Consider the following 11,457-nt stretch of genomic DNA (forward strand, 5'->3'; position numbering starts at 1 on the left):
TAACAAAATTTCTACTCACAATACTCTAATTTAATTATGTTCAAGTTGATAGAATTCTAATTCTGGACACCCTGTATCTTAAATCTTATAAAAGGCGGAAGCACCTACTATCACTTACCACCTTAAAAAAAAAAACTGAAGAAAAAAATATTGATTACTCATTTTTTATGTTGATAATATTTTAGGGCAATTCAGCACAAAATGACAGCGTGGAAGCTTAAATGAACTAAGGTAGGAGTACTGGAAAGTTCACATTTAAAAAAATTAGTTGTAGGTGGCAGCAGTGTCAAATTATATTCCAGTATATTCCAAAACTAAAAGGTAGGTATTTTATGTCTAGTATTAATGTACGTACAAGATTACATGATAATCGCTTCAATACATAACATTTAAATCGATAAATGGTGCACTATTAATTATGCTAATGAGTAATGATTATACTCCCAGAGTACGAATATACATCGCTCCAGACTCTCGGAGGAGAATATTTTAGTCCTGACCATTTGGACTTGAGTCCATATTTTGAAAACTTGCGACTCGACTTGATCATAAAATCAAAGACTAGAGACATGACATGGACACGAAAGTCATTTCAAATTTTTCACTGGGTATGAAGTATCTACTCTTTCAAGTATCCTTTATTCTCTGAGGACTTAAACTGGACTCGATGAAAATATTCAAAGACTTGCGGTATAAGGTCTTAAACCTACATCAGGGCTTTACAATGATAAATTGCACACAGATTTGTTATATGGTTCTTGAAAGCAATGTTGGTCAAGGTAACTATATTTTTAAACAATATTTCTAAAAAAGAGAAACCAGGATCAATTTTTTCATCTTCGCCTTGCTTTGACCATTTTTTGAAGGGGAGAGACTTATTTTTGCAAGAATATTTGGATTTTGGTCCCTTTTGTTTAATTACATTAATTATTGATTTTTTTTTTTTATTTTAATGATTGTTATAATATGTATTTTATTATATACACTCCTCATTAGTAACAAGTTAGAGGCCCATTTAAAAATAAACTAATGTCAAGCACAATAATTTAGAATATAATCAAAATTCTGCAGTTTTAGAAGAATCCAATTTAAGTCAGGGTGGGCCAACTTTTTAGCTCAAGGGCCGTATTCAGAAGTAGATTATGTCTGAATCGATTTATTTTAAGTATGTATTCAAAAATAAGTAACTCACCTCTATCAGAAGTATGATAAATTAACGAGATTTGTGGTAACAATCATTTTTCTAACAAAGTTTTTAACCGAGTTAAGAGATGCATAAAATTCAATTAGGATTTTTTAAACTCATTTTCTTCTAAGAGTCATTAGCATGCAAATCAATCAGTTCTAAATGTAGTTCTTCATTTGTTGTTCCAATATCACAGCAAAAAGGTGAGCTAAATAAAATAAACTGATATTTGATTGCTTTTAAATTAAGAAATCGTCTGATAAATTCCTCATGTTATCCTAACACCCGAGAGCTGTAATTCCTTGACAATTCTTGAGTGGCAGTAGTTTGTGTATCAAAAGAGGGAAATGAATAAAACTGCTTGGGAAAAAATTTTAAGTCACATTTGGAAGGCTTTCATTTAATAAGCAAATACTTTGTTGTATTGTGTTTGATTCATTTTTCTTCTGCAATATGTTAGTGGTGACGTTAGAGGCTGGGGTGCCCCATCCCGCGAAAAAAATATGAAAGTTATCAACAACAAATGCGAAATCACATACTTATATCTCACTGCGAATATTCTCTGATTTTATTGTTCGATTCGACGTCTCACAAGCCCAGAATACTTAATTATGAATATATCATAGTGCATTTGTTGTAATGCTGGACTATTGATACAAACTTAATTCTGACCTAATTATACAGCTTATGAACTCCATTAACAGCAATTATGTTGTAATATGGAAGTTTTAGTCACTTTTTCTGATGTAAATGAGTAATAGAGCAGGATCCTAAAGATGTACTTTAATCCAAGCAATAGAAAACCAGCCCTAGCTTTAAATAGTTGTTCTTGAAAATTCACTCCAGGTGAATCTATGTGACGAACAATAGAAAACCAGCCCTAGCTTTAAATAGTTGTTCTTGAAAATTCACTCCAATTGAATCTATGTGACGAACAATAGATTGACCTTAACCATAGATTGATGTTAAGTAATCCATGCTTTGACAGAGATATAGCTTCTACTTTCGATTTAGCTTCAGGACACGCAACACTGAAAACATCAACCATGCAATCTTTAATAAATTATGTTCCTACAGATGGCTTGTTGTCCTTTTCAATTTTATTGCTCAATAAAAAACTTTGTTAAGGGTAAGTTTTGGTAAAAACCAACTGCTTTTGTGTCAATCAATTCATAAGTTCAGTTGTTTTCTTTTGCAATGTTGATAAATTGTGAACATAATTAAGATGTATTTTCAAAACGTGACGTTTCAAATTGTATTCCTTGAATACAGTAACGCATTCATTACGAATTAAACTTATAACTTTAGTTCCAACGTCAGTAAATAAATATTTTTTGTCAATTTCTTGTTGAATAAACGGTATCCGTTTCCAATTTTTCATTTTGTAAATTGGAATGAAGTATTCATTATAGATAAATTTATCAAATAATAAAAACAGAAGGTATCAATACTCAATACCGCGTAGTGTGATTAATTATTTGTCCTATTAATGATTATCAAATTATTCCAATAAGCATAACTGAAAAAATGTTAAATACGAACCAAACCTTACTAAATATAATAAAAATCTGAATAATCTCTGTAACAAGGTATACTAGCTAAGCCTAAAAAATATACGGGAAAAAAGTTGAGCAAAAAATGGATGGCTCTTCTCATTCCTCCTTTTAATTATGGGGCACCAGTAGATTTTGTAATTTTTCAATAAATTAAGAAGGAATTCCATCTATATTAGTAAATTTTATGAGAACAATCTCAAATCTACAGTGTTTAGGTATATTAGTAAAATGTATACCAATGTTTCCTTGATTTGTATAAATAAAAATAAGTATAAGTCTGATTACATTTTATGATTTGTAGCATTGGTTGCTTCAGGCCACACAGAAAATAACCGCGCCCCACAAGCCGTTGTTAGCCCACCTCTGATTAATGTTTTGTTTATATTTATAGTTCAGTTGGCGAAACAATACCATTTACTTGGTTGAGCACGGTCCCCTAATGCCCCCGCTACGACATTGACTACAAAACTAATTAAATCCCTTACACAAATCCCCTGACTCTGTTTAGTTACTTAAAATACAAGTTCAAAAATGATTTTTCCCAATTATGCCTTTTATCTAGATCGTCAACATTTAATGGTCAGATTATAATAAATGAATTAATAAACCCTATGAGTGACTCAATGATACCTCTTTTCTGCCTCCTCGATATCCAGCTATTAAAGCTCTAATCTCTCATTAATTCAAATTTCATACTAACTTTGGATAATATCTACCTCTAAATGCATTGAATGAACCTCTCTAAGATTAAGTTTTATTAAGCAGTATTTATTAGTAAATAATATGTAAAACTTATGAATAGATAATGTTCGTCTTAACTATATAGTTAACCTAATGTATAATAAGGTTTTTGGTTATTGTTTCAACAGAGACAAGAAAAAATTCATTACATTTATGAAAATAAGCATATAACTATTAAAGCAACTATGTACTCGATATAGCAGAAAATCCCAATCTTGCATCAATTTGATTTAATGACATCAAGTTAATGAAGAAAAGGGAGATAAATTTATAATATTAACTCGGATCTTAGAATGAGTATCCCTAATTTAAGCTAAGCCAATGCAATAAATATAAAGCAAATATACATCCCTGAATACATGATCTAAAAATCTATCGGATTTGTGACACTTAGGTATTCACTACCATTATTTATTCAGAAACAGAAATAATGGCCCTTCTCAAGGACGTGACGGCCTCAGCGCAGTCTTTGATGAGATTAACATAATTCCTAGTGACAACGGGATCGTTGCATGTAAGTGCATTGAGATCCCGTGTAGCCTTATTCATCTGATCAAACACGATCTGAATGGACATGTCCATTTCTCCAATTTGAGTAGTGGACTCGGTTGGATCCGCATAGCAGAGATAGGCCTTTTTAGGAATAATGATGGGTTCCTCAATGTACCGCCTTGGAGGAGCAGGTGCCTTGGCTCCCTCTCCTTTAGCCGTAGCGGCAACAACAAAGGTAGGGCCTTTAACAGCTGCTGCTATTGTCTTTGTTTTAAATTGGGACTCAGCTATCTTTTGAGATGCTTCTCTTTCATTCAGTACAGGGTCGTCCTTGGCGGTTTCCTTAGAGTCCACTTCAGCACAAGCGACGCAGTATTTGTTCTTAGAAGTCTTCTCTTCTAATAAAATGGTTCCGCAGTCGGGGCAGGTCGTTGCAAGCATTTTATAGCCCCTGAGAAGGTATTCGCCCATTAGTTTGGAAATTTTGTCAGATCTCTCTCGTTTTGCGGCGATGACTTTAGCCTCCGCCTCGGATGGAGGCTCCCACGTATCATCTGCATCAGCCATTTTCCCTGTAAAATGGTAGAATAAAGAGAAATGTAAGAAACCTTTGAGAAAAAGAGGTGATATTTGGCTAGTATTACGTTGACAGGGTAGCACTTGTGCAAAGAACTTGCGTGGACTGAATGCGGTAGATTCTTTTTTTTCGCTCATTTGTAGAAACGGCACGCAAGCTGATAAGTATAGCTGCTAGGTTGATACTACGCCCAGTAGTGTAAGTGGGAAAAATATATTAATATTGCGCTGTAGTAGTGCCCTCTACGTTACGCCTTTTAATTTCATAATATAAGATTAATAAATAGGAACGTAGAATTGAATATTATGTTGTGTACAATATTGCAATTTCTGTACATGTTATATGAATCCTAACCCATTATTTAATTATCAACTATTAATTGATGCTTCAATTACACTTTGATTGATTAAAATTACTTTATATTTACGAGTAATATAACAGTGAACATTTTGAAATTTATAATTTAGTAATTTTTATTAAAAGGGTCAAAAATGACACCATTAATATATATTTACCATCCAAAGAATATTCAATTATTGCATTATCCTCCTCATAACAAGTACTGCAAATTCTTCATTTAAAATTAACTATTCCATCATTTCACCTTATTTTTGAGTTGGAACTTGTACTAATTCATTATACAAGTTACAACTTGTACAAAATAGCACAACATGTATAGATAGATATAATGTACTTCATTCATACTTACGGGCAAAGTACGCTATAATACAGAACACATTCACCTATAAATAATAAGCAAATACTAATTATTATTGATTATTAAAGATGTATTACTTAAAATCAATTATAATCATAACTGATTATGATTAGGAATTTCATTAAACATAAGAAGACATAAATCTTTTCATTCAAGAAAGCTTCCATCATAATTCGATAATATAATAGCATACAATATATTATAAATGATCATTTGTGTGTTAAGTCACGTTTGATACTTTTTCTTTGACTGCGGTTGTCTATTAGTATAAAAATAGAATATGAATGCCAAGCTATAAGGTACAAACCGAATGTGGACTATCATAGTAGCAAATGTGTAGAACTATGGGTTGGTATTAATGGAGCCTTCTTGGAAATGGATAAATAACTGTAACTCTCCTTAATGAAACAACAACCTCTGGAGTGTTGCAATCCAGACCTGTAAAAGTATGAATGCGTTAATGGTACTAAATATAGTCACTCATATAACATTGATACAATATAAGAAATTCCTTGTTGCTTAGTTACTAGGTAGGAGTGTCAGTTTAAGAGTGAAAATTGATTATTTCTTTATTTTATTTCTTTCTAAAGAATGCCAGTTAATATTACTTAAAAAAATTATTATACTTAAAGTAGTACAAACAAGTATGTGGCGTGTTAAGGTAAGTCCATGATATGCGACCTATTCTTGGGAGTAAAACCGAAATATTATACATATTACACTAACCAAATAAAATATTTACAAATGAAAACATATTTTATTATGATGACACGACTATCAAATAATATGGATTTAACAATGTATGTATGTATATAAAACTCTTAGAGGATTCGTACAAATAATGAAATGATGACAATACTGTCTATAATGGTAAATAATTCAAAGGACCTTATACCGTCCTTTATTAATGTGTTGAATCCCAGATGTTTGTATTTTAAGGAGCTCCTCTTTCAAAAGACGTGTAATTTCAACTTTGGCCTTTTGAACAGAGAGTTCACTAGTGCTTTCGATAGCAAGGAAAAGCTTTCTTTCTCCCTCGGGTATGGGTTTCCCAGTGGGAAAATAGGTACCGCGAACCGTAATACCAGCGTCACTGTATTCACTTATTTGTGCAAGGGCCTCCTTTGAGGCAACCTTCCATCTTGCTTGTTGTGGGAAATCATTGATGACAAGTTCCTCTTCGTATTTCTTAAACGCGGTTCCTTCAGCAGGAGAAGCATCCTCCGAAGGCTGGTAGTTGAGCTTAGCATTGATTTTGGAAGCAATATGATCTGCTACAGTCTTTGCAGTAATAATGGGCTTACTCTGCGTTCCCATCATAAAGGAGCTCGTTGTATTGCTCGTATCGGATCCATTCTTTGCGTTTGCCTTAAGATTTATTTTGGAGGCTAATCTCTTAGCTAATTCAAGTTTATCCGCTGCGCCACTTGAGGCTCCATTACCTGATTTAATATCAACACCCCCTGCGATTTGAACACCCATGACAATGCCAGTAGTTGTTGCACCAGAAGCAGACACATTTTTTACGGTGCGCTTAGGGTTGAGAAGTTGCTCAATTTGTTGTTCGATTTCTTGTTCTACATCCTCATCGTCTGAGTCTTGCAAGCCAAATGCAGCTTTTTGAAACTTTTTCTTTTCAGTCGTGTAAGTTGCTTCTGTTTCGTCAAACTTGAAGCCGGATCCTCCAAAACCTCCTGATCCAGTTTTAATCACTTTACCCTCCAAAGCAGACTTTATTTTATACTTTTCCCACAAATCCTTCAAAGGCGCCGGAACTACAGCATCAGAGAGTTCCATCGCTTTTATCACTTCACCAGCATAACGACCCTGTTCTGGTGTTAAAAAGGTAGCTGCAAATCCACTATTTCCGGCGCGACCAGTTCTTCCACATCTGTGAACATAGTCTTCATAGTGGTTTGGACAATCATAATTCACAACAAGTACGAGCTCTTTCACATCCAGACCTCTAGCAGCAACAGACGTAGCAACTAATATCTTTACCTTCCCATTTTTGAAATTCGTAATAATCGAATCTCGATCATACTGATCAACACCACCATGGAGGGATGCACAGGATGTGTAGGAAGCACTCATGAGGTCTTTAAGAAGAGAATCTGCGTGTTCTTGTTTGTCCACAAAAATGATGATGAGTCCTTCTGAACTTCGTTGCCCTAAAAGTTCCAGCAATTTCAAAAATTTATGTTCTTCTTCTAAAACGTAAACGGATTGATCAATATCTTTACAGACAACGGATCTGCCTCCAACAGTCACTTCCACAGGCTTACACAAAATTCTCCGGGCCAAAGCCTCCATTTGACGAGGGAAAGTGGCACTAAACATAACCATTTGTTTATCAGGGCGGCAATTATCGATGATACGACTAACTTGAGGCTCGAACCCCATGTCAAACATTCTATCTGCTTCGTCCAAAACAACATAAGTGATTCTTCTACAATTGGTGACTCGCCCACTATTTGCTGCCAACATGTCAATCATTCGTCCTGGAGTACACACAATAATTTCTGCGCCTCGTTTCAACTCTGCAATTTGCTCGGAAATGCCAGTCCCTCCATAAACACAGACAGAACGAGCTCCTTTAATTGCTTTACTAAATTTCTTTATTTCTTTACCAATTTGCATACACAGCTCACGCGTGGGTGTCATAATGATGGCAATGGGGCCATCACCTTCCTCTAACTCTGGCTGTGCCATAATATGGCGAAACAAAGGAAGAAGGAAGGCTAATGTTTTACCTGATCCCGTTTTAGCGATGCCAATCATATCTCTACCACTCATAATGATAGGAATTGCTTGAGTCTGAATAGGAGTTGGTTTTTCGTATCCATTACGCTTTAAAAGATCTAAAATCCGTTGACTCACTCCAGCATGCGTCCAATTTTTAATTGGCTTAGGAGCATTTTTCCCTTTCACTTTAATGCCTTCTAACTCCAATCTATAAACTTCAACTTCATCTGAAGTCATTTTCGTAAGTTCAGGGACTTCCCGATAAAAGTTTTTAACAAATGGTTGATACGCGATATCACGATGATCAATTTTAGTAAGTTCTTTTCTTCCTTTTTTAGCAAGTTGGCTCATGGCGTCATCAAGATTATCTTCATCATCCTCACTGGAATACTCTAGACCATCTTGGTTCTGTTCAATCAATTCTCCTCTTTTAGCGTTTCCCCCCGCACCCCTCTTTTTGGCAACGCCTGTCATAATTACTACACCCCCACTTCCCTTTTCCGTCTTAGTTCCTTTTACACCTTTCAATTTACGAACTTCCTTGTTGACTTCCTTCATATAGGACTCCAAAGGATCATCTTCTTCTTCTTCTTCCTCCTCCTCCTCCTCTTCCTCTTCCTTTGCCTTGTGTTCAGCATTTTCATCTTTGGATGACTTAGGCATAGATTCATCCTCCTCATCATCCGTGTCATCTTCGAGAGACCACATTTTAGCTGATGTGGAGCTCTTTTCAACTACCTCTTTGGAAGGACCAGCGGCCAATTCTTTTCCTCTTTTCAGCTCTCCATTTCTCAATCCTTTCTCGTCGTTTTTGCATTTCTAATTCCAACTTTTTTGTTCTTCCTCTTTATCTAAAACCTTAGGAGCTAGAAATGTGTTTGAGTTGTTGGCTGATGAATTGGAGAATAGGGTCACATCATTATTGGTTCCATCAGAGGATTCAACAACAGGGTCTGACCTTTGTTTGTCTCTAGATCTTGAACGCTTACGACGATCCGATATGGGAGATCTATCTCTACGATCTCGAGAGCGATGTCGACGCCGATCTCGACTTCGGTCTCTTTCTCGGCGATCTCTGTAAACAGTTAGAGTCCAATAATTATTAAAAATCCATTCCTTTTTAGTTAAATCATTTAAGTTACAAACCTTGGAGATCTACGTCTATACGATTTCTCTCTCCGTCTCGGGACTTGAAGATGGACTTCGACGATGCCTTCGGCTCTCCTTACCCATACTATATAATATTTCAAACTTAGAACCCAATAAATCGAGTAATTAATGAACAAATAATTAATAAATATAAAATAAATAATAATACTATAATAATTTTATTTATTACTAGCAATCCGTGGAAATTATGTTGATATCATAACAAATAATAATAATGTTATGCTCATTGAGTGACGTCAGAGTTTAACAAACGTAGCAACAAACAAACACACTTATTGAACGTTCAGCCAATGAGTTCTATTGATATCTGGAGTGGATCTGGGATTCAATTAAGATTATTATAATCCGAGAATGGACCTAAGGCTGTCATTCACCCTCATGTAAGGGAAAGTGTATTTTGTATGCTTAAATATCGAATGGCAAAACTTAATTGAGTTTGTATAATATCCCTCCCCTGTTAATTCATCAGCATCAGTGAATCAATCTGAAATCTCGTGTTACAATTAATATCTTATCCCCGAAGACCACATTTTTGAACTGAAATAACTTGCATAGAGTAAGTGTTTTAACCTGGGACTGCTACAGATATGTACCTTTAACATTTTCTAAAAGTCAATTACAAAAATGAAGCTTAAATTGAACATTTTATGCGTTAAAGTTGGGAATCATCTTTTGGACAAAGTATGTTCAGTATAAAAAACGATCTTTAATATATAATAAAGAAAGAGATAGGAGAAAAGGATGATTGGTATTATATTATAAAGTATCGTGTCTGTATCATTTTCATTTCTTCGCAGGGTATTATTAATTAATTTTGCTTCTTATAATAGTAGCATATTTGTATTGTACCGGGAGAAATAAATTCACACTAAGATGAAGTTAGTGTATTAGTTTCATATTCACTCATCTTGGTGACTGAATTAAATGTGATACTTCCAGTATACTTAGTTCTTAAGTTAATATTTTTCTATTTTCTTCTAAATACTTTTATAATTTTTTTATGTTAGAACCATTGAAATGTTTTAATTGAAAATTAATCTTATTTTCATACTATACCTTAGTAGGTATAGAAGAAAAAAGAAGATGAAGCATAAATGTGAAAATAAAAATATCATTACTTTGTAACCACTAATCCAATTGTTTCAAATACATATATTCATTTCCTAATTCTAAGTTTACTATGGAAGAATCTCAAGCCAATATATTGTTTTTACACATCCAGGGACATAGCCTCTTCTATCATTAAGTTTTTCAAAATTAAAGATTTGCGAATGCACAACCTCTTTGATTTTTGGGAAATAATAACATATAGTCTTGAATTCTCGAGCGAAAATCGAGATCTCATCAAAACTTTTCGAGATAGTATTCATGGGGTGGTCTTAAAAGGTTTAAGATTGATTATATTTAACTACGTTACATTCTAGTCAGCTTACAATATGATATTCTCAGCGACCGAAACTCGACAAATTTGTCCACCTCGACAAATCCAAGACAATGCTTTACAGAGCTATTTGTCTATTAATTTGAAACGAGAATTCCTATCTTCTTATTGGGCATCATTTTGCTATTTATATTGTAATTTGGATTTAATGCTAAAATATATATCAAAAATCTCATAAATGAAGCTAATAGTAGCATACACTCGTGTAAAAAGGTCAAATTCTCTTCGTGCAATTTTCAGAAAAATTATTAAGTTATCTTCTAAACCTTAAATTTTCATTTTGTTTCGTTTAATTAAGGATTTACTCTCAAAAAGTTCATATCTTAAAATAATAATACATTTTATAATATATATATATATATACAGGGTGGCCCATCTAGGGGTTGCAGTTTAAACTACCACTTTTTTGACGTCAAACAGCTGTAGTAACATTCTCATTGTGTCTAATAGTTTGTTAAAGGTCTCTTGTTTACGAAATGGTTAAGTTTACGCTCGAAGAAAAGTGGGAAATACTGAAGACTTACTTCCAAAATGGAGAGTCTTCAAACGAAACTGCAAGATAATTACGCACGAAATTCGGTCGAAATAAAGCGCCTTCCAGGCAGTTTGTGGATAAATTTGTGAAGCGTGTGCGCGAAACTGGTTCTTTAATGGATAAAACAACGCGTTCCCGTGTTCGTTCAGTGTGCTCAATTGAAAACATTGCTGCTGTTGACCGAAAGTGTAAGTGAAAACCCATCGACATCAACTCGACACCGTTCGCAGGAATTGGAATTTCTCGCACGTCTCTGCAACGAATTTTGACGAAAGACCTCGGCCTGAAAGAAAACC

General features: G+C 34.3%; 2 protein-coding genes across 4 annotated transcripts; both read right to left on the reverse strand.

Moving 5' to 3' along the window:
• Positions 1–3,489: 3,489 nt before the first annotated feature.
• LOC121130724 (protein ZNRD2) lies at positions 3,490–5,743 on the reverse strand. Of its 3 annotated transcripts, XM_071893861.1 has the most exons (5): positions 5,578–5,631; positions 5,262–5,295; positions 5,068–5,203; positions 4,620–4,736; positions 3,490–4,547 (listed from the first exon to the last, which is right to left on the reverse strand). In XM_071893861.1, the coding sequence occupies exons 4-5, from the start codon at positions 4,687–4,689 to the stop codon at positions 3,895–3,897; spliced, it is 723 nt and encodes a 240-aa protein (XP_071749962.1). In that variant the 5' UTR covers positions 4,690–4,736; positions 5,068–5,203; positions 5,262–5,295; positions 5,578–5,631; the 3' UTR covers positions 3,490–3,894. The 3 variants fall into 3 exon arrangements, with proteins under 3 accessions (XP_071749962.1, XP_040582370.1, XP_071749963.1); XM_040726436.2 differs by lacking the exon at positions 5,068–5,203 and having other exon boundaries at positions 5,578–5,743; XM_071893862.1 differs by lacking the exon at positions 5,068–5,203 and having other exon boundaries at positions 4,620–4,805; positions 5,578–5,706.
• A 264-nt stretch (positions 5,744–6,007) lies between these two features.
• Positions 6,008–8,776, reverse strand: LOC121130723 (probable ATP-dependent RNA helicase DDX46). The gene has a single exon (XM_040726435.2). The coding sequence runs from the start codon at positions 8,721–8,723 to the stop codon at positions 6,150–6,152; it is 2,574 nt and encodes an 857-aa protein (XP_040582369.2). The 5' UTR covers positions 8,724–8,776; the 3' UTR covers positions 6,008–6,149.
• Between the last annotated feature and the right edge of the window lie 2,681 nt (positions 8,777–11,457).

This window comes from Lepeophtheirus salmonis, unplaced genomic scaffold, assembly GCF_016086655.4.
Source record: "Lepeophtheirus salmonis unplaced genomic scaffold, UVic_Lsal_1.4 unplaced_contig_11126_pilon, whole genome shotgun sequence".
Taxonomy (NCBI): domain Eukaryota; kingdom Metazoa; phylum Arthropoda; class Copepoda; order Siphonostomatoida; family Caligidae; genus Lepeophtheirus; species Lepeophtheirus salmonis.

Bases quoted from the DNA above. Each gene is read 5' to 3' on its own strand.
- LOC121130723 (XM_040726435.2), bottom strand. From the start codon at position 8,723: ATGTGGTCTCTCGAAGATGACACGGATGATGAGGAGGATGAATCTATG.
- LOC121130724 (XM_040726436.2), bottom strand. From the start codon at position 4,689: ATGAGCGAAAAAAAAGAATCTACCGCATTCAGTCCACGCAAGTTCTTT. The intron at 4,548-4,619 runs GTAATACTAGCC...ACCATTTTACAG, and splicing joins ACAAGTGCTACCCTGTCAAC to GGAAAATGGCTGATGCAGAT.